Source organism: Bubalus kerabau, chromosome 1, assembly GCF_029407905.1.
Source record: "Bubalus kerabau isolate K-KA32 ecotype Philippines breed swamp buffalo chromosome 1, PCC_UOA_SB_1v2, whole genome shotgun sequence".
In the NCBI taxonomy this organism is placed as follows: domain Eukaryota; kingdom Metazoa; phylum Chordata; class Mammalia; order Artiodactyla; family Bovidae; genus Bubalus; species Bubalus kerabau.
Window position 1 is genome coordinate 170,127,746 of NC_073624.1, and position 24,332 is coordinate 170,152,077.

Sequence of the window (24,332 nt, forward strand, 5' to 3'; positions counted from 1 at the left end):
AAGGAAATCAGTCCTGAATATTCATCAGGACTGATGCGAAGCTGAAGCTCCAATACTTTGCCCACCTGATACAAAGAACTGACTCATTGGAAAAGACCCTGATGCTGGGAAAGACTGAAGGCAGGAAGAGAAGGGGATGACAGAGGATGAGATGGTTGGATGCCATCACTGATTCAATGGGCCTGAGTTTGAGCAAGTTCTGGGAGTTGGTAATGGACCAGGAAGCCTGGTGTGCTGCAGTCCATGGGGTCACAAAGTGTTGGACACAACAATTGAGCAACTGAACTGAACTGAATATCACCTTGATACCAAAACCAGGCAAGGTGAGTATAAAGCAAACAAAAAACAAAAATACAAACATCTCTCATGAATAGAGAGTCAAAAATCCTTATGAAAATATTAGGATACACACATGGGCAATAAATAAACTATTCATCATGATCAAGCAGATTTTATTCCAGGAATGCAAGCATGGTTCACTATTCAAAAATTAGTTACCAAGCTAAAGAAAAATTACATTTTACATCATATCAACTGATATAAAACAAATATTTGACAAAATTTAATACCCATTCATGATTTTAAATGCTCAGAAAAAGGACAGAAGGAAATTTCCTCAAATTGATAAAGAGAATCTACAAAATACCTACTGCTAACATTATACTCATAAATGAAAACAATACTTTCTAAGATCAAGTAAAAGGAGGGATATCTGCTTTCACAGCTTTTACTCAACATAGCGCTGGAAGTTCTAGTCAGTGCCATAAGGTAAGAGAAAGGGGGGGGAAGCATACATATTAGAAAAAATAAAATAAACTTGTTCCTGTTTGCAAGTAACTAATTTTCTACATAGAAAAAAATTTTGTAATTACCAAATAACCTATTAAAAAAAAAAAGAAAAACCAACTCCTAAAACTAAAATAGGGTTCTATGATGTAGAAGGATATAAAATAAAACTTTAAAAATCCATTATATTTCTATATACAGGGAATGAACATGAGGAGGGCACTGCAACAACCCACTCCAGCATTCTCGTCTGGAGAATCCCATGGACAGAGGAACCTGCTGGGCCACAGTCCATAGGGTCATAAAGAGTCAGACACAACTGAAGCCACTTAACACACCACACAAATATTGGAATGAACACAAAGACAGCAAAATTTAAATACATTATGATTTATATTCACTCAAACAAAAAGACAAGTATTAAGTCTAACAAAATATTTACAGGACTTATATACCAAAAACTATACAACACTGATGAAAAAGATCAAAGAAGATCTAAATATATGGAAAGATATAGCACATTCCTTGATTGGAAGACACTACATAGTAAAGATGTCAGTTCTCCCCAATTTGATACAAGTTATCAAAATCCCAGCAATATTTTTTTATAACCACAGACAAAATTATTCTAAAATGTATATGGAAAGGCCAAAGAACTAGAATAGCTAAAATCATTTTTAAGAAGACTACAGAGGAAGAATCAATCTATCTATTAAGACTTATTACTCTATTTCAAGTTCCAAAACCTATGTGATATTGGCAGAAGGCCAGACACAGGGACTGATGAAAAGAAGAGAATCCACATAGATATGTTCAACTGATTTATGAAAACAGTGCAAAAGCAATTTAATGGAGGATAAATTTTTCAACAAATGGTGCTGGAGCAACTGGGCATGTAGAGCTATTTTAAAGAGTTCTTAGACTTGACACCAAAAGTAAGCTCCAGAAACAAAAATACTGATAAACTGGACTTTATCAAAATTTAAGACTTTTGCTATATATATACCTGTGTGATAGTATGATTTACAATAAAATACCCTGTGTGATAGTATGATTTACAATAAGAAATATATATTTACTTTCTGTCTGGTATTCCTGGTACATAGATCCTAAAACTTCTGAAATTTCCTAAGTGATGAGATTGATAAAGATGCTTTATGTTAATGAGGTGATATTTAGATTTCTCTGAAAGACAGGGCTGATTGCTAAGAGAACTATTATGTGACTAGAAGGTTGGAACTTTCAGTCCCACCCCCAGAAGGGACAAAACACCAAGAGCCAATGATCTAATCAACTAGACCTACAAAATGGAGCCTCCATAAAAACCCAGTAAGATGGTTAAACAACCCATGAAGATATATATCTATGGAATACTACTCATCAATATAAACAAGCAAACACCCAACAACCTGGGCGACTTTCCAAAGAATTAACCTGAATTAAAAAAAAAAAATCTCAAAAGGTTAGACACAGCATAATTCTATTTACATAGTATTTTAAAAAATAGTTTAATTAATTAATTAATGTAATGGCTGTACTGGGTCTTCACTGCTGTGTGGGCTTTTCTGTAGGTGTAAAAAGCAGGGGCTGTTCCCCAGCTGCGGAGCACGGGTTTCTCATTGCGGTGGCTTCTCCTGTTGTAGAGCAGTGCCTCTAGGGTGCCTGAGCTTCAGCAGTTGTTGCACTTGTGCTCAGGAGCTGAGGCTCGCAGGCTCTAGAAAACAGGCTCAAAAGCTGTGGCACATGGGCTTAACTGCTCTGAGGCATGTGGGATCTTCCCAGATCAGGTATTGAACCTGTTGTCTCCTGCACTGGCAGGCAGGTTCTGTACCACTGAGCCACCAGCAAGTTCTACATATTATTTTTGAAATAACAAAATTACAGAAAGTTTTTTCCGTGGTTTTAAGAAATTAAGGAGTGAACTGGGGCAAGAAGAAGCAAGTGTAGCTATTAAAGGGCAATAGGAGGGATCCTTTGGTGATGGAACCGTTCTGTACCTTGACTGTGCGTATGTGTGTAGTTGCTCAGTCGTGTCCAACTCTTGGTGACCCCATGGACTGTAGCCCGCCAGGCTCCTCTGTCCATGGAATTCTCCAGGCAAGAATACTGGAGTGGGGAGCCATTCCCTTCTCCAGGGGAGCTTCCCAACCAATACCCTGGTTGTGAAGCTGTACTATAGGTTTGAAAGATGTTATCACTGGAGGGAAATTGGTAAAGGCATATGAATTGTTCTCTGCATTATTTCTTACAGGTTCATGTGAATCTTTTAAGTACCTCAAAATTTGTTTTAAAAAATGAATGTGCATCTAAGGTTATAGTCCTATCTTTCACAGTAGAACAATTTTGAAGAACATGGAAAAACTTAAAAAAAAAAAGACACATGCTAGCCTTAGGCAAACAACTTTAAAGAAAATGCTATGAACTGATTTACATGGCAGAAATACTCTGGCTCTGTACGAATGGATGATATAGCAAATAGACTTGATTTTTGAACAAGGTGATACATTTTCTCTTTCAAATAATGAACAGTGATATGAGAAATTATGAAAGTTTTCAGAGAGAAAGGGTAATGTAACTGTTTTTTAGTAGCTAGCACAACATTACAATGCAAAGTTGCAAAGCTCAGGAAAATAACAGAGATCTGTCTTAAAACTACTGTTATAGACAGATACGTAACAATGTCCAACAGAATTGCTGAGCTATACAAACATCTCAGTGAAACTATACTTCCAAGAGAGAAACGTACAGCACAAATGTCAAATGGTAAAGGATCTTTCTGAAATGGAAGACCAAGGAATCAAAACTGAAGGTGCCATAAAGACTTTCCTACCCATCCCCAGCATTTACTTTCACAGGCTTTTACATACATTAAATCAGTGTAAAACCTGTGACCAATGACCCTAACCTCAAATAAAGTTTGTAATCTTTAGACGATGAGATGGTTGGATAGTATTACAGACTCAATGGACATGCGTTTGAGCAAACTCCAGGAGACAGTGAAGGATAGGGAAGCGTGGCGTGCTGCAGTCCATGGGGTCGCAAAGAGTCGGACATGACTTAGTGACTGAACAACAGCAGCAAAATCTTTAGAGAAATGAATATAGGCTAAGGTTTGTAAATATATATATACTATAAGATTACAAAAAAACCTTAAACCAGAAGGACATACAACAGTAGCTGCCCCTGGGAGGAGAAAAAGACTAGAAGAGGAACAAAGAAGAGGGCCTTAACATTCTGTAACGTTTTATTTCTTTTACATTAAAAGAACAGACACAAAAGTGACAAAATATTGCTAATTCTGGTAGTCCTTATATGGATTACACTTGGCTACATTTTATATTTTTTCTGTTTTTCAAATTTAAAAACAGGAAAATAAGAATAAATCAGACTTACCATAGGGAAATAGAACAGAAAAAGGCTTTTGCAACTCACATTTCCCTGACATCCATTTTAAGAGGCCTCACCCAGTGTAACCACATAGATAAAACCTTTCCAAAGAACCATTTATAAAGGTGATGTCTGTTGAACATGGTTTTACATATATTTGTAAAGGTATTATTTATATTCTTCCAATTGCTTTTGTGAACAATAACATTAATTTTATAATATGACATGGATTTATATAAACAAAACCTCATTCTATAACTATTTTTAAGAAGTAAAATTCTTGAAGACCTAACCATGTGATTTTGGGGTGGAAGGGGCGGCACAACACACAGCATGTGGGATCTTAGTTCTCCAACCAGAGACCGAATGCAGGCCCCTTGCAGTACAAGGGCAGAGCCACAGCCACTTGATGGAGAAGGAAGTCTCCCCGTGCTCTCTATTTAGGAATCAATTATTGAGTAAGCTGGCCACGTCTACAAGACTAGTGAAGAATCATAATGTGATTAAAAAAAAAATTACAGGCATTAACGTATACTTAAAATATAACTTTTAACCTTGCTGGTTTAAAAAAATATTTCTTAATACTTCTTACTACGTCAATTATGTCCCCAAGTTCTAACATATTAATGAAGTCCTTATTAATCAATTTTATTTTTGATTTTTTTGATTTTTTAAAAAATACTTTAATACTGGTCTTTATATTAGAGGATTCAAATGGATCAAAATTTTCTAACTGTTTTCTGCACTTTGTCAGAATCTCAATTTTTTGAGACCTGAACATTAAAAAAAGAAATAAGCTGTTTTACAGCATGATGAAATAAAGTCTGATATCAAGAATGTATAACCAAAACAGAGGTGACTGAAATAAGGGCAAGAAAAGCAATGCTAGGCTAGGAGGAAAAAACAAAAAGACTAGCAGACAATCTATCAGTGAAAAAGAGAAAAAACTAGTGGGCTACATCTAACAAACGGATGAACTCTGGGGAAGAATGAACCTGCAGATCCCAGCAAAGATTCCCTTACGCCTTCTTCAGACTCAAAGACATACAGATAAACCATAAGCAGCACAAATATGGGAAGTCATACCTTTCAGGCCTAAAGTCTGCAACTGAAACAGTTTTCCCAGCTCAAAAGGTAGAACTCGTAACAGGTTGTTATTTAAATGGAGTTCCCTGTAGATGTAAAAATTCCAGGAAGTCAAAAGATATATTAACTTTAACAGCTAAAATCGACAATATGATTTCTAGGAATATAAAGATATAAATTCTTAATACAAATTTAGTATTATAAGCTAATGTCTAGTACAGTGCTTCTCATGTGGTTAAAAAAAAAAAAAGACACAACAAAAAAGATCACAAACTGCCAAAGACATACATTTATAAAACACATGGGGGGGAAAAATCAATTATTGTAAAAGTGAGAAAGAAAAAGACCAACAAAATATAAGCCCATTTTTTAAGAGCATGAGATTCAACAGATACATGCTGTGTATCTCACTGCAAGCTGGTGACACACTCTGAATTGGCACAGTCCAGAGACTGCCCGGGCCAGCACAGACGGATGCCTCCCACACATTCCAGAAAGTGGAAATGAAAACCCCGCCTAACATGTAAACTGTGAAAATAGAATTTAAATGATCATATCATGCCGAAACAAAATACTTTATGGTAGCTGCATAATAAGTTTATGATTAATATTTTTCCAAATTTACTGTTTCATTTTATAAATAATGGCAGCTATATTAATAACCACTGATTATTTTAATGATTTGTTTTGCATAGAAAATTTAACTATGAAAGACACCTTCAGTAGGAAAAAAGAAAGATCCAATATGAAGATACTGGTAATATCCTATAATAGTAAGTTTTGTCAATTTTTACAGGTGAATGAGAACTACTTATGAAATCCTTGGTTCTTAGAATTTAAAAGAAGCTTGGTTACTACTGAGTAAAACCAGAGGTTGGTGAGGCCATAAAATGAACAAGAAAAACTTGTTCTGAATACCTGTTATTTCCACATCTATCATATTGGAAAGGAGGTCCTTTGAGTAAATTTGGTTCAGAGGATTAAAAGTCATGGTATATACTCATTAAGCCTGAAATTGTCAAAGGGCTGTCTGGAAACAACAGAGGTTAAAAAAAAAAAACACCTCTCACAAGGTCCTTATACCTTTTTTTATTATGCAGGAAATGATAGAAAGCAGCAGAAAAAGTCAGTGTAATTTTTTTTTAAAGGCAGGTAATATGAAATGGTACAAGATTTTCCATTAGGATTAACATAATAGCTAGAAATTGGCTTTATATTCAACTTAAGTAAATCTCATCTATCTTAGAAAACAGAGGTTACAGGCATCACCATTTACTAATACAGTATTTGCCAAACAGGGTTGCTAATAGCTTTTTAGTCAGTATCCCAAATATTGCTGATATCAGCTGGGTCCTTATTACAGCAACTTCACAGATAAAGGAACACTCAGCAAGGTTATAAGAAGCTTGCCCCAAATCACACAATTTATAAACGACAAAGTTTCTAATCTGAACTCTGTATGACTCCACATTCTATCTGCCTCCTATACTCCACACTACAGTCCCCCACATTCAATCACTAATTCTAGCTTCTTTCAAGTCCCATCTTTGTTACTATCATGCACAGAAGCCCTGAGACAGTCAAAAAGGTATCACTAATTGGCAATGACTTCCTAGATCCTGTATTAAGGATAAGGGGCCCCAGAATTTAGTGGAGAAAAAGCACCTCAACTGTGTCACAAGTGCGTGCATATATGGAATAACACAAGCACTTTCTATTTGTTTGCTCCACTTTGTCTTAAAATTTTGTTTCAAATATGAAGTATATTACACAAAACAGCAATGAAATAAATGTTAGGCAATGGATCTACGTGACTTATGATTTATTAGCTGACATTCAATTTTCCCAGAAAACTTTACCTCATGTTTAATTTTGTTCAAATAACATTAAATTGACAATGTTGTTTCCTAACAAAGTGGTGTTTCCTAACAATATAATAATATTTTCTTTTAAGGGTATACAACTATGCACTGAGTTGAATCTGTGTACCTGAGTGATACCATGTTTCCGAGTTCTGCCGGTAAACTTCGGATTTTATTAGAGGACAGGTCCAGATACACCAGATTGTGAAGCTTGGCAATGTCTGAAGGAATGCGGGACAGGGAATTGTCACTTAGATACAAAGCTGTCAAGTGAGTTAGTGACCACAAAGATGAGCTTAAGCTTCTTACTTTTCCTGTAAAAGAAAAAAAATGGGACAAGAATTAACTCTACAATTTGGTCTCCGGATTAAGTAACATTTAGATGTTTTATTGAGTAATAACTTATCATACAAAAAATTGTGAGAAAGGGGTCAACACCTTATTGATTCTAGAACAATTCACTGCTAGGATTAAGTTATAAACTCTCCACTTAGCAAACTAACCACAACTCATTTAAGGAAATATATCAGTGTTTAGATTGCATTGTTATTTTTAAGAGCACAATAGTTGAAAGACTTTATCCTTTAATTAGCCTCAGCTATGAAAAGAAGAAGTATGAGTAATTTATAGTAATAAGTCTAATATACATGAATCAACCAATTTCAGAGATCAGACACCAATCAAGGCAGGAGAGTGACCCATTAAGGAAGGGAAACAAACAAGTCAGGTCTACTATTATCTGAGCTTACTTCTTGAACAGTTCAGCACAGTTAGGGGATTCCAGGGGAGGAACACAGATCTCCCCCAAGTACAGGATACAGAGCATATGTCCAGGGAAGCCAGGATGACTAGAATTTATAAAGGCAGAGTACCAGAGAGGAGAGAGATGAAGAGAGAGGTTTAGAGATTTACTTTCCCCCTCAAGTTATCAACTGATCAGCAGATGCATGTGAGAAACTGCCTGAGCCAGAGGAAAAAAACACCCAAAAGGAGCAGAGGTAATAATCCCTAGGTTCACACATCACTCAGGTTCACACAGCACTCACTAAGGTAAAATCCACAATATCTGGCACCTACTTAAAAATTACTAGGTACACAAAGAGACTGTAAATCAGTCAATTAAGACCAGTCCACAAGAGATAACAATGATACAACTAGTAGAGATATTAAGTTACTTTAATTATATTCCATACTGCCAAAAGCTAGATAACTGAACAAGACAGCACAGACGCTCATATTGAACTTCTCAAGTTAAACACCATGGTTAAGAGGAAATGGAGAATGGCTGCTAATGTATTCAGGGTTTCTTCTGGGAACCATGAAAATGTTCTCAGATTAACTATGGTAAGGGGTGCACAACAAAATATATACAAACTACCGAATTTGTACTTTAAGTGGGTGAACTGTGTGAATTATACTGTTACCAATTATAGCTGCCACCAAAAGAGAGACAGACACACAAACACATAGGCAGAAAAATTCCCACATTAATGCAATGATCTAGCAACCAAGACAGATATTTTCAAAAGTGAAGGCAAACTACAAGATGAAAAGAGCTAAGGAGATGGATGGTAGTGACAAATGCACATTATGAATGTATCTAAAAAGCTTTTCCATAAAGAGTATTTTGGAACCAGATGGGTTCACTGGTGAATATTACCAAACATTCAAAGAAGAATTAAAAACAATTCTATACAAATTCATCCAGATAACTGAAAAGGATACTTTCCTACTCATTATGAGGTCAACCCCATCCTGATACCAAAACCACACAACACTAGGACAAGAAAACTACAAAACAACATCCTCATGAACATAAATGTGAATTTAACAAAAACAAATCCAAAAATACATTAAAAGGGATAATGACCAAGTAAGATGTGTGCCAGAAAATGCTAGGTTTGTTGAACATTTTAAAAATATAATTTAAAAAATGTTTTCTCAGAAAAGAAAGCATTTGACAAAATCAGTATCCATTTCTGACTTTTAAAAACCTCTCCTATCAGTTGATTTTTCAGCAGAAACTGAAAATTTTCATTTTTATTTTAAAAATAATTTTTAAAAATTACAGCAAACCCATAGACTGCCAGGCTCCTCTGTCTTTGGGATTTTCCCAGCAAGAATATTGAAGTGGATTGTCATTCCCTTTTCTAGGGGATCTTCCGGATCCAGGGATCAAACCTGTGTCTCCTGCATCTCCAACAGATTCTTTACCGCTGAGCTACTGGGGCCAAATGTAGACTGTTATACAAAAACCTCGTGGTTAACTGCAAACCAAGTATAAATAGATATACACAAAAAAAGGAAGTAATTGAAACAACACTAAAGACAGTCATCAAATCACAAAGAATAAAAGCAGGGCAAAAAGACCTAAAAAACAACAAAACCATGAGCAAAATGGTAATACTGATTATATATAAATCAATAATTACCTTAAATGTAAATGGACTAAATGTTCCAACCAAAAGATAAGAGTGGATGAATGGAAGCAGAAACAATACCCATAAATATACTACCTACAAGACACTCATTTCAGAACTAATGATACACACAAAGTGACTGAATGAAAAAAGGAAGTGTATGCAAAATGGAAACCAAAAGAAAGCCAGAGTAGTAATACTTTTATCATACCAAAAAAAAAAAAAAAAATCACCTTTAAAATACAGGCTGTTAGAAAAGACAAAAAAGGACACCACATAATGATTAAAATATCAATCCAGGAATGTTTATAACAATTGTAAACATATATGCACCCAACATAGGAGCACCTCAATACATAATACAAATACTAACACAGTACTGACCAATGACACATTAATATGTCTTTTGTTACCTGTGCGTTATTGACCAGGGAGATCAATAGTTTTAGAGAGTGGTACAATTAACATCACTGTGCGAAGTTGTTACAACTTAAAACTTACAATTAACATCACTGTGCGAAGTTGTTACAACTTAAAACTTATCAAGGGTTCATTATACAACTTGTGGTTGTCATTATCATTCACATTTTGCTCCGTTAAGATTTTGTTTCAACCTTCTAAATATTATAAACACAAGTTTATTGCTGTAAAACCATCAGAAACGACATATCACAAAATTTCTCATTTGAAAAAGAGCCCCCTTCAGAGATCCACCTTGTTAATTATCAGGTAAAATAAAAGAACATGTTCTAGAGGAAATAATACCCACAGGACTAAAAAAGAATCCTGCCAGAAAGTGGAGAGTCTGTGCTTCCCAGGGAAAGCACAGTGAAACAGTATATTTGTAACAGATGTTCTGTTCCTCTGCACAGAGATGCCTGATGTACTGTCTATCACATGCTAACAAAATATTAGAAGGCTTTAGAAACACATGTACAAAGTTTCAAATAAATACATTAAGTGCAAAAAAAAAACTTGTTAGTATTTACTCAAACATGAGCATGTCAACATTCACTTACATAACAAATCACCAGCCACAGGCGTTAGTTTGTGTACAAATTCCCGTGGTCGATAATGTGTCAACAGACATAAAAGGAGAAACCAACAGTAACAACTGACAAGGCATCAGAGAGAAAATCAGTAAGGAAACAAAGACTTTGAATGACACATTAGACAAACTGACTTAGTTGATAAACATACAGAATATTCCATCTGAAAGCAGTAGAATAAACATTCAAGAGTACAGGAATATTCCCTGGTCCTGGAAGACCCCACATACCTCAGAGCAAAAGAGCCCGTGTGCTACAACTGCAGAGCCTGTGCTCTAGAGCCTGAGAACAGCAACCGACGAAGCCCGCACACCCCAGAGCCTGTGCAACAGAAGAAGCTACCGCAATGAGAAGCCGAGCACAATGAAGAGCAGACCCCACTCACAGTTAACTGGAGAAATCCCGTATGCAGCAATGAGGACCCAGCACAGCCAAAAATGAATGAATGAATGAATGAATCTTTTACAAAGTCATCGGATTATCTCAACAGATGCAAAAACACTTTTGATAAAATTCAAATCCATTTATGACAAAAAATCTCTCCAGAGATTGTGGGTTCTCTCCAGCTAGCATCATACTTAACTATGAAAAGCTGCAAGCATTCCCTCTAAGATAGGGATCCCCAATCCTCACACTGGTCCATGGCCTGTTAGGAACTGGGTTGCACAGATGAATGGCTGGGGTAGCAAGGAAAGCTTCATCTGTATTTACAACCTCTCCCCATTGCTGACAACACCATCTGAGTTCCACCTCCTATTAGATCAGCAGTGGCATTAGATTCTCATAGCAGCATGAACCCTACTGTTAACTACATGCAAGGGATCTACACTCTGAGCTCCTTATGAGAGTCTGAGGTGGAGCTGAGGCACTGATGCTGGCACTGAAGAGCAGCTGCAAATACACATTATCATCAGCAGAGCGGTTTGACTGCACAGAGACTATAATAAATCAATTGCTTGCAGACTCCTATCAAATCCCTATCAGTGAGTGGCAAGAGACAGTTAAGCAGCATCTGGTGTTAGGGTTTACAGCTGCAAGTAAGTTGACATACTTCAACTGTACAGCTGCATCTGGTGGCAGGCTTTAAGTCAGAATTCGACACTATTTTAGTCCATGAGTGGCCCACCCATTATCTTCTTTACCACTTCCATCTGTGCCTCTTTCCTGCACTGCATACTGTCTTAATCAGCTTTGGTAAGCCCACAAGGTAATCCCAGCCAAAATGAGTAAAACACAAACGTTGCTGGAGAGTGTCTTTGAACAGAGCGAAAGACCCAATGATGAGACAGCAGAAGACTCCAAGACTACTAACAAAAAGAAAGCTGTATTTTAAATACCAGAGTCCTATTTAAATTAGGGGTTCATTGCAACAAGTGATTCACCTTCTCCAAGGCCACTTTATGTAATATGTGGCAACCAGTTATCCAAGAAGCCATGAAGCCATGAGAACTGCTTCACCATATGGAGACCAAGCATATTTCATTAAAAAACAAGGCTTTAGAGTTAAAAAATAAACATGCAAATATGAAAAACAGAAGCAATTACTGAAGGCCACCATGTCATCAAATGTGTCTGCACTGAGAGCATCATTCTTAGTGGCTAACTGCATTGCTAAAACTAAAAGCCCTTTACTATTGGTGAAGAGTTGATCCTAACTGCTGCTAAAGTTCACTTATAATGAACTTTTAGGAGATGCTGCAGTTCAAAAGGTGACACGAGTTCCTCTTTAGGCTAACACCGTAAGTAGACGAATGGATGAAACGGCACAATTATTAGAAAGGATCAGTAAGTCACTGTTGCACGCAACCCAGGTTGAAAGTCTATGATGTTGACAAAAGGACAAAGGTGCTTGTCTCTGTGTGACATGTGCATGAGGATATGTTATATGCACTTTTGTGGCAACAACATCACAGCTGCAGAACTATTCAAAAATGATTACACATCAGAGAAACAGAATTGGTCATTTTGTGTCTGTATATGCATGGATAGAGTGGCTGCCATGACTAGATGGCTTGTTGGTTTCTTTCAGTTCAGTTCAGATGCTCAGTCATGTCCAACTTCTTGTGACCCCATGGACTGCAGCACTCTAGGCTTCCCTGTCCATCACCAACTCCTGGAACTTGCTCAAACTCATGTCCATTAGGTCCATGATGCCATCCAACCATCTCATCCTCTGTTATCCCCTTCTCTTCCTGCTTTCAATGTTCCCCAGCATCAGGGTCTTTTCCAATCAGTCAGTTCTTCGCATGAGTTGGCCAAAGTACTGGAGCTTCAGCTTCAGCATCAGTCCTTCCAATGAATATTCAGGACTGATTTCCTTTACAATTGACTGCTTTGATCTCCTTGAGGTCCAAGGGACTCTCAACGGTCTTCTCCAACACTACACTTCAAAAGCATCAATTCTTCGGCACTCAGCCTTCTTTTTGGTCCAACTCTCATATCTGTACCTGACTACTAGAAAAACTATAGCTTTTATTAGATGGACCTTTGTCAGCAAAGTAATGTCTCTGCTTTTTAATATGCTGACTAGGTTTGTTGTAGCTTTCCTTCCAAGGAGAAAGCATCTTTTAATTTCATGCTGAAGTCACCATCTGCAGTGATTTTGGAACCCAAAAAGAATAAAGTCTGTCACTGTTTCCCCATCTATTTGCCATGAAGTGATGGGACTGGATGCCATGATCTTAATTTTCTGAATGTTGAACTTTAAGCCAGCTTTTTCACTCTATTTCACCTTCAGCAAGAGGCTCTTTATTTAGTTCCTCTTCGCTTTCTTTTTTTCCCATAAGGGTGGAGTCATCTGCATGTCTGAGGTTATTGATATTTCTCCTGGCAATCTTGATTCCAGCTTATGCTTCATCCAGCCCAGCATTTCGCATGACTTTCTCTGCATATAAGTTAAATAAGGAGGGTGACAATACACAGTCTTGACCTACTTCTTTCCCAATTTGGAACCAGTCTGTTGTTCATGTCCAGTTCTGACTATTGCTTCTTGACCTGCATAGAGATTTCTCAGGGGACAGATAAGATGGTTTGGTATTCCCATCTCTTTTTCCACAGTTTGTTGTGATCCACACAGTCAAAGGCTTTGGCATAGTCGATAAAGCAGATGTTTTTCTGAACTCTCTTGCTTTTCCTATGATCCAATGGATATTGGCAATTTGATCTCTGGTTCTTCTGCCTTTCAACAGGAGAACATTGGATCCTACCAAAAAAAGATACTCCAGGTCCAAGGGCAAAGGAGAAGCTCCAACAAGATGGTAGGAGGGGTGAAACTGCATTTAGAATCAAACCCCAAACCCACCAGAGACTCTTGGAGGGCTCAAACTAAACCTTGTGTGCACCAGGACCCAGAGACCCCAGTGAGACTGAGCCAGATCTTCTTTTGAGTGTTTGAGTGTCTCCTGCAGAGGCACAAGTCAGCAGTGGCCTGCCACAGGGACAGGGGCTCTGGCTGCAGCAGACCTGGGACACATGGCATGTGGCATAAGCCCTCTTGGAGGAGGTCGCCATTAGCCCCACCATAGAGCCACCGAGCAGATGACCCACAAACTGCAGAACAATTACACCAAAGAAATCCTTGCAGTGTTAAGAAAGTTCCAGGACCAACAACAGAGTTCCCAACCTGGGGATCCAGCAAAGGGACTGAAAATCCCCAGGGAATCTGACTTTGGAGACCAGTGGGATTTGATTACAGAACTTCCACAGGACTGGGGAAACAGACTCTTGGAGGGCACAAACAAAACCTGGTGCACACCAGGACCCAGGAGAAAGGAGCAGTGTCCCCACAAGAGACTGAGCCGACTTATCTGTGAGTGTCCAGGAGTCTCCGGTGGAGGCGTGGGTTGACAGTGGCCTGCTATGGGGTCAGGGGCACTGAATACTACAGTGCTGGCATAAGTCCTTTTGCAGGAGGTCACCATTAACCCCACCATAGTTTGGCCTCAGTCCAAACAATAGGGAGGGAATACACCCCCACCTATCAACAGAAACTTGGATTAAACATTTACTGGGCATGGCCTTGCCCACCAGAACAAGACCCAGTTTATCCCACATCAGTCTCTCCCATTAGGAAGCTTCCACAAGCCTCTTATCCTTATCCATTAGAGGGCAGAAAGAATGAAAACCACAATCACAGAAAACTAACCAAACTGATCACATGGATCACAGCCTTGTCGAACTCAATGAATGAGCCATGCCACATAGGGCCAACCAAGACAGATAGGTCAGGGTGGAGAATTCTGACAAAATATGGTCCAATGGAGAAGGGAATGGCAAACCACTTCAGTATTCTTGCCTTGAGAACCCCACGAACAGTATGAAATGGCAAAAAGTGGTTGCATTCAACGCCAAACTGGAATGATGGGGATGACAAGTGAACACGGGGATTTCTGACATGTTTCAAACATTGGCAGAGATTTTGAAAGAGACTGAGCCAGGGACTTCTTTCTCCCAGCTGGTGCATGATCACCTATCTCAGCTTTCAAATAAGTTTGAGAATTACTTCCCAACCACAAAAGACCCTGAACTGGGAAGGAATAGATCCACAACCCATCTGTGAATAAGACAGGTGAAACGACTTTGTCCTTGCTAGAAAAGGATCAACTGCTTGAGACAGCAAATGATTTGGCCTTTAAAGTATGTTTGAGACACCTTCAAATCTCCATACATTCTGGGTTAAAATCAAAGTGGAATAGCCTGAGATGGCCACAAAAGTACTGAAAAGCCTGCTTCCATTTCCAACATCCTATCTTTGTGAAAAGGGGTTTTCTGCAGTGACAGCAACTGAAACGAGATTAGAGTAGACTGGACACAAGCGACACACGGTGGGCATCACTGTCTCCCATCATTCCAGATGGCACCATCTAGTTGCAGGAAAACAAGCTCAGTACTCCCACTGATTCTGCATTATGGCAAGCTGCGTAATTATTTCACTGTGCATCATAATGTAATAATAATAGACATAAAATGCAAAGTAAATGCAATGCACCTGAATCCCCCTGAAACCATCTCCCTCAATCTCCTGGTCTGGGAAAAATTATCTTCCATCAAACCAACCCTGGCGCCAAAAAGGTAGGGGAGTATGGCTCTAAGATCAGGAACAAGACAAGGATGCCCACTCTTCCCACTTTCATTCAACATAGTCTTGTTGGAGGTCCTAGCCACAGCAATCAGACAAGAAAAAGAAATACAAGGAACCAAATTAGGAAAGAAGAAATAAATTGTCACTATTTTGCAGATGACATAACTATACACAGAAAATCCTAAGGATACCACCAGAAAACTACTAGAGTTCATTCATGAATTCAGTAAACTTGCAGGATATAAAGTTAATATACAGAAATCTGCTGCATTTCTATACACTAAAAGCAAACTATCAGAAAGAAATTAAAGAAAGAATCCCATTTATTTTTATTCAGAAAGAATAAAATACCTAGGAGTAAACCTATCTAAGGAGGCAAAAGACTACTCCAGAAACTATCAGATCCTCACTGTCTTCCTGTTAAGAAGCCAGTTGCTGTGAAGTTCCTAAGGTGTACACATTTCTGGGTAGTGTCATGAGATTTACTTGTCTCTTGCATGATAAACTGGTGATCAGGAAAACCTTTATTTTATGGATTTGGAAAGAAAAATCAAGATGAATTATAATTTATTTTGAAATTTATTTGTAAATATCTGAACCAACAGCAAATGTAGATTAATGCATCCAGAAGATTCAAGCCATTTCTATTCAATCATATTACTGTACTAAAGTCATAACCTGTTAACCAGTTTATTACTTTCTAGCTCTGAAACTATTTTTAATGGAAAATTCTTTTCCAGTTATCCAGCTTTATAATTAAATAATCTTGAATTAAAGATGAAAGAAATTGAAGATACAAGTAGACAGAAATGTATATTATGTTCTTGGATTAGAAGAATCAATATTGCTAAAATGATACTATCCAAGGCAATCAACAGATTGAATGCAATCCCTACCAAATTACCAATGGCATTTTTCACAGAAGTGGAACAAAGAAATTTTCATTTGTATCAAAACCGAAAAGACTCCCAAATAGCCAAAACAATCTTGAGAAAGAAAAACAAAGCAGGAGGAATTATACTCCCTGACTTTAGTCTATACTGCACAGGACTCAAAACAGTATGGTAGCAGCACAAAAACAGGACAGGACAGAAAGTCCAGAAATAAAGCGGCACATTCATGACAATCTATGTCAATCTGACACTCATGACAATCTATGTCAATCTATGACACTCATGACAAGCTATGACATTCATGACAAGCTATGTTAATCTATGACACTCATGACTATGTCAATTTATGACACTCATGACAAGCTATGTCAGTCTGACACTCATGACAATCTTTGTCAATCTGACACTCATGACAAGCTATGTCAACCTATGACACTCATGATGATCTATGACACTCATGACAAGCTATGACACTCACATGATAATCTGTCAATCTATGACACTCATGACAATTTATAACACTCATGACAATCTATGTCACTCATGACAATCTATGACACTCATGACAATCTATGTCAATCTATGACACTCATGGTCAACCTATGACAAAGGAGGCCTTCTCTGTCAAGAGTATACAACAGAGAACAGACAATCTCTTCAATAAATGGTGCTGGGGAAACTAGAGAGCTACATGTAAATAAGTGAAGTTAGAACATTCTTTAACACCATGTACAAAAATAAACTCAAAATAGATTTGGATAAGAAAGCTATGGTACATATACACAATGGAGTATTACTCAGCCATTAAAAAGAATACATTTGAATCAGTTCTAATTAGGTGGATGCAACTGGAGCCTATTATACAGAGTGAAGTAAGCCAGAAAGAAAAACACCAATACAGTATCAGATCAGATCAGATCAGTTGCTCAGTCGTGTCTGACTCCTTGCGACCCCATGAATCGCAACACGCCAGGCCTCCCTGTCCATCACCAACTCCCGGAGTTCACTCAGACTCACGTCCATCAAGTCAGTGATGCCATCCAGCCATCTCATCCTCTGTCGTCCCCTTCTCCTCCTGCCCCCAATCCTTCCCAGCATCAGAGTCTTTTCCAATGAGTCAACTCTTCACATGAGGTGGCCAAAGTACTGGAGTCTCAGCTTTAGCATCATTCCTTACAAAGAAATCCCAGAGCTGATCTCCTTCAGAATGGATTGGTTGGATCTCCTTGCAGTCCAAGGGACTCTCAAGAGTCTTCTCCAACACCACAGTTCAAAAGCATCAATTCTTCGGCACTCAGCCTTCTTCACAGTCCAACTCTCACATCCATACATGACCATGGGAAAAACCATAGCCTTGACTAGACGAACCTTTGTTGGCAAAGTAATGTCTCTGCTTTTGAATATGCTCTCTAGTTTGGTCATAACTTTCCTTCCAAGGAGTAAGCGTCTTTTAATTTCATGGCTGCAGTCACCATCTGTAGTGATTTTGGAGCCCAAAAAAATAAAGTCTGATACTGTTTCCACTGTTTCCCCATCTATTTCCCATGAAGTGGTGGGACCAGATGCCATGATCTTATACTAATGCATATATATGGAATTTAGAAAGATGGTTAACAATAACCCTGTATACGAGACAGCAAAAGAGACACTGATGTATAGAACAATCTTTTGGACTCTGTGGGAGAGGGAGAGGGTGGGATGATTTGGGAGAATGGCATTGAAATATGTATAATATCATATGAAACAAGTTGCCAATCCAGGTTCAATGCACAATACTGGATGCTTGGGGCTGGTGCACTGGGACGACCCAGAGGGATGGTATGGGGAGGGAGGAGGAAGGAGGGTTCAGGATGGGGAACACATGTATACCTGTGGCGGATTCATTTCAATATATGGCAAAACCAATACAATATTGTAAAGTTAAAAAATAAAATAAAATTTAAAAAAATAAATAAATAAATTTAAGACCACATACTGAAAAACTCCCAGAGGAAAATACAGGCAGAACACTCTTTGACATAAATCACAACAATAATTTTTATTTTGGATTTGTCTCAAAGTAAATAAAAGTAAAAATAAACAAATGCAATCTAATTAAACTTAAGTAGCTTTTGCACAGCAAAGGAAACCACTGACCAAACAAAAAACCTACTCGATGGGAGGAAATATTTGCAAATGTTATGACCTATCAACATAATATTAACATTAATATCAACATATTCAACAGCTCATACAACTCAGTATCAAAAAAACAACCAACCGGGACTTCCCTGATGGTCGAGTGGTTGAAAAATCCACCTGCCGGTGCAGGAGACTTGGATTTGATCCCTAGTCTGAGACGAGTCCACGTGCCTCGGGGCAATTAAGCCCACACACCACTACTACTAAAGTCTGTGTGCACTAGAGACTGTGCTCTGCAACATAGGAAGCCACCACAACAAGAAGCCCACGCACCAAGTGGAGAACGGCCCCCACCCACTACAACTAGAGGAAGCTCATGAGTAGCAGCAAAGACCCAGTGCAGCCAAAAAAAAAAAAAATCCAACCTGATTAAAAAATGGGCAGAACTGAATAGACAGTTTTCAAAAGAGGAAATACAGATGGCCAACAGGCACATGAAAAGAAGCTCAACATCACTTATCATTCAGTTTAGTTCAGTCGCTCAGTTGTGTCCGACTCTTTGCGACCCCATGAATTGCAGCACGCCAGGCCTCCCTGTCCATCACCAACTCCCAGAGTTCACTCAGACTCATGTCCATCGAGTCGGTGATGCCATCCAGCCATCTCATCCTCTGTCATCCCCTTCTCCTCCTGCCCCCAATCCCTCCCAGCACCAGAGTCTTTTCCAATGAGTCAACTCTTCACATGAGGTGGCCAAAGTACTGGAGTTTCAGCTTTAGCATCATTCCTTGCAAAGAACACCCAGGATTGATCTCCTTTAGAATGGACTGGTTGGATAAATATATGAATTTAGAGAAATACATATTCAGACCAGAGCAGTTGGAAGCACATTTTAGTAGGATTTGATTGGGTATTTAAAAGGAAGCTGTCCAATAAGACTAGTCTCAACTTTCCCATGTCTTACAGTCTTACATTTTACCTTCTTTAATATTCATTTCAAATATTTCACTCCTTCTCTTGTTTTCTTTTGGCTGCACTGCATTGCATGTTGGAGCTTAGTTTCCCAACCAGGGACTGAACCTGAGTTCCATGTATTGGAAACATGGAGTCTTAACCAGTGGACCACCAGGGAAGTCCCTCAAATATTTCTAATGGGGCAAAGACTGAGCATAAAAGGAAAAATAAGATAGGTTTAAGTGGATATATTTGAAAATTAACTAAATTATCTGATTAGTAAGGGACAGATAGTGTGAAATGAGAAAAGTCAGCCAAATTTAAAAGATGAAGGGGCATACTGTCATGGTCAGCTGTATTCATTACCTTTTAAAAATGACTGACTATTGAATTATGAATTCCCCATCATGTCATGTTTCAGCAAATGGGATAACTATCTTCAGAATAATTCATTTATTTCTTCTTGAAACCACAATGAAATAACACCGTACACCTGTCAGAATGGCTATCCCTGAAAAGAACACAAATAAGAAATGTTGGCGAGGATGAGGAACAAAAGGTACCCTTCTACAATGCTGTATGAATGTAAACTGATATAGCCACTGTGGACACGCGTATGAGGTTTCTCAAAAAATTAAATATAGAACTGCCATAGGACCCAGAATTCCATTCCTGGATATATATCCAAAAAAAACAAAAACACGAATTCCAAAAGATACATGCTTTCCAATCTTTATAGCAGCATTATTTACAACTGCTAAGATACAGAAGAAACTTAAGTGTCCATCAATTGATGAATGAATATATATATACATATATATATAGTAAAATACCACTTGGCCATTAATGAAATTCTGCCATTTGCAGCAACATGGATGGACTTTGAGGGTATTGAGCTAAGTGAGCTAAGTCAGACAGAGAAAAACAAATACTGTACAGTATCATTTATATGTGGAATCTAAAAAAATGTAACTAGTGTAATAACAAAAAGGTGGTACATTCACAGATTCAGAGAACAAGCTAGCAGCTACCAGTGGGAAGGGAGGGCAATACTGGGGTTCTGTGTGAAAGGCCACAAGGATGGACTGCACAACACAGATTACAGCCAATATCATACAATAAACTGTAAACAGCATGTAACCTCTATAAATATATGAATTTTTTTTAATTTTAATAAAAATAAATCCCCTTATACACGAAAAAAAAAAATGTAAATGCTCAGTAAGCTAAGAACTTCCTCAATCTTGATGAAGGGCATCTACAAAAAGCGTAGTGATAAAGAAATAAATTCTTTCCCTAAGGTCAGAAACAAAGCAAATATATCTACTCTCACCACTATCATTCAACATTATATTGTAGGTTCTAGCTATTCCAAGACAAGAGAAATTAAAAAGGCAGATATAAAAATCTTTATTTGCAAATATCAAATCATCTATGTAAAAAAAAATCCTATGGAATCTATGAAAATGCTACCAGTAGTGAGTTTAGCAAAGTTGTACAACAAAGATCAATATACAAAAATATCTACTGTATATCTGTATGCTAGCAATGAACAATGAGGAACTGAAATTTTAAAATTGTAGCATTTACAATTCAGTTCAGTTCAGTCGCTAGGTCGTGTCCAACTTTTTGCGACCCCACGGCAGCCTGCAGCACGGCAACGCTTCCCTGTCCATTACCAACTCCCAGAGTTTGCTCAAACTCATGTCCATTGAGTCAGTGATGCCATCCAACCATCTCATCCTCTGTCATCCCTTTTTCCTCCTGCCTTCAATCTTTCCCAGCATCAGGGTCTTTTCTAATGAGTCAGCTCTTTGCATCAGGTGGCCAAAGGACTGGGGCTTCAATTTCAGTCATCAGCCCTTCCAATGAATATTCAGGATTGATTTCCTTTAGGAATGACTGGTTTGATCTCCTTGCTGTCCAATGGACTCTCAAGAGTCTCCTCCAACACCACAGTTCAACAGTATCAATTCTTCAGCGCTCAGCTTTCTTTATGGTCCAACTCTCCCATCCATACATGACTACTGGAAAAACCACAGCTCTGATTAGACAGACCTTTCTCAGCGAAGTAATGTCTCTGCTTTTTAATATGCTACTAAGTTGGTCATAGCTTTTCTTCCAGGGAACAAGCCTCTTTTAATTTCATGGCTGCAGCCACCATCTGCAGTGATTTTGAAGCCCAAGAAAAGAAAGTCCATCACTTCCATTGTTTCCCCATCTATTTGCCATGAAGTGATGAGACCGGATGCCATGATCTTAGTTTTTTGAATGCTGAGTTGTAAGCCAGCTTTTTCACTCTCCTCTTTCACCTTCATCAAGATGCTCTTTAGTTCTTCTTCACTTTCTGCCATAAGGGAGGGTGGTGTCATCTGCATATCTGAGTTTTTTTGATATTTCTCCTGGCACTCTTGATTCTAGCTTGTGATTCATTCAGCCTGGCATTTCGCATGATGATCTCTGCATATAAGTTAAATAAGGAGGGTGACAATATACAACTCCTTTCCCAATTTGGAACCAGTCTGTTGTCCGGTTCTAACTGTTGCTTCTTGACCTGCATACAGGTTTCTCAGGTAACGTGGTCTGGTATTCCTTTCTCTTAAAGAATTATCCACAGTTATATATTATTATCTATCAAACTTAGGTTAACACTTAGGGACAAATTTGACAAAAAAAAAAAGTGCAGAATCCAAGTGTACTAAGAACTACAAAAGAATGCTAAAAAAAAATGAAAGGAGTCCTAAGTAAGTGAAGAGATAACCTCTACAGTTGACCTTTGAACAATGCGGAGTTCCCCACACATAACTTACAGCCAGTCCTCTTAATATGCAGTTCTGTTCAGATTCAACCAATCTTAGATGGTGTAGTACTATAGTACACATTATTGAAAAAAATCTGCACCTAAGTGGGCCTACGCAGTTCAAACAGGCAAGTTCAAGGCTCAACTGTATATGGTGGAGTTGCCAACGTGTCTGGCAGCTAAAGAGACAACATCCATTAATTCAGCCAACATTTAGTGACTAGTGTGGCGTGGCAACAGAATGGTAATAAGACAAAGTTCCCAACTTCAGGATTTTTTTATGTGAGCTCCATAATCAAAATAGCAATCAGCAATAGGAAAATGAACAACAGATAAGACCAAGTAACTTAATCAATAAAAAACAAAGGGTCAGTCATTTTACAAAGTTCATTTCAGTAATAAAAGAGATTCAAATCTAAATAAAACATTTCTACCAATGCAAATAGCAAAGTAAGAAGATTAATACCCAGTACTGGCAAGGCTAAGAGGGAAAAACACATTCATTATGGGAAACATACAACCATATTTTAAACCAATCTTGGAATAATAGCTACTAAAATTTAACTTTGAATATTCTTTGCCCTATCACAATTCTACAATTAGAGGTTTATTTTATAAAAATATATTCAAGAATGCCAAGAAATATATACTATTGGTAGTAGGGAAAAATGTGAAATAACCAATGATCATTAATAGAGTATACTTAAATTATGACTCATATACACAATGATATTCTGCAGCTATTAAAGAGAGTGTAGTAGAGCTATATACAATGATATGGAAAGATGGTCAACAAAAAAAGAGGAAAAAAGCAAATTTCAAAACATTACAGTACTCCATTTGGGAAAAGATGTTGGTTTAAAAGATCAACAGTTATAAAAGCAAAAGAATATAACATACTGTAGAGAAAGATAAATCTCTACTGAGGGAACTAGGCTATTCAAGAAACTAAAGTTCCTAATTTTCTGATAGAGGTCAAAGAAGAATACAGACTTTCTGAGGTTCTGATGATATCTATTTATTTTTCTATAAAAACTAAACATATTCATGAGCACTCAAAAATTTGCATTCCATTTTAAGCAGTTTATAGTGACTTCAGAAATGCTGGGATTATCCTGGTCTAAGTTAAGAGCCCTGTTTTGATAGGCAAATTCATTCTAAAGTGCCCAGAATTCTTAATTGCTAAATACCAAGAAACAGAAAGAATCTCATTGGTGCTCCCTGAAATCAAAGGGATGATTAGCAAACAGATTAGGTATAATTCAGTTCAGTTCAGTTGCTCAGTCGTGTCTAACTCTTTGCAACCCCAAGAACTGCAGCACACCAGGCCTCCCTGTCCATCACCAACTCCCAGAGTTTACCCAAACTCATGTCCATCGAGTCGGTGATGCCATCCAGCCGTCTCATCCTCTGTCATCCCCTTTTCCTCCTGCCCCCAATACCTCCCAGCATCAGGGTCTTTTCCAATGAGTCAACTCTTCACATGAGGTGGCCAAAGTATTGGGAGTTTCAGCTTCAACATCAGTCCTTCCAAAGAACTCCCAGGGATAATCTCCTTCAGAATGGACTGGCTGGATCTCCTTGCAGTCCAGCGGACTCTCAAGAGTCTTCTCCAACACCACAGTTCAAAAGCATCAGTTCTTTGGGGCTCAGCTTTCTTCACAGTCCAACTCTCACATCCATACATGACCACTGGAAAAACCATAGCCTTGACTAGACGGACCTTTGTTGGCAAAGTAATGTCTCTGCTTTTCAATATGCTATCTAGGTTGGACATAACTTTCCTTCCAAGGAATAAGCATCTTTTAATTTCATAGCTGCAGTCACCATCTGCAGTGACTTTGGAGCCCAAAAAAATAAAGTCTGACACTGTTTCCACTGTTTCCCCATCTAT

General features: G+C 38.1%; 1 protein-coding gene across 4 annotated transcripts in view; it reads right to left on the reverse strand.

Moving 5' to 3' along the window:
* The window catches only part of CNOT6 (CCR4-NOT transcription complex subunit 6), an 82,708-nt gene that overhangs the window by 17,228 nt on the left and 41,148 nt on the right, over positions 1–24,332 (reverse strand). For all 4 annotated transcript variants that reach the window (XM_055539047.1, XM_055539046.1, XM_055539050.1 and 1 more), the window contains 2 exons: positions 7,249–7,435; positions 5,260–5,345 (listed from right to left, as the gene is read on the reverse strand). In XM_055539047.1, coding sequence (XP_055395022.1) covers positions 5,260–5,345; positions 7,249–7,435 — 273 coding nt within the window. The remainder of the gene's footprint in view (positions 1–5,259; positions 5,346–7,248; positions 7,436–24,332) is intronic.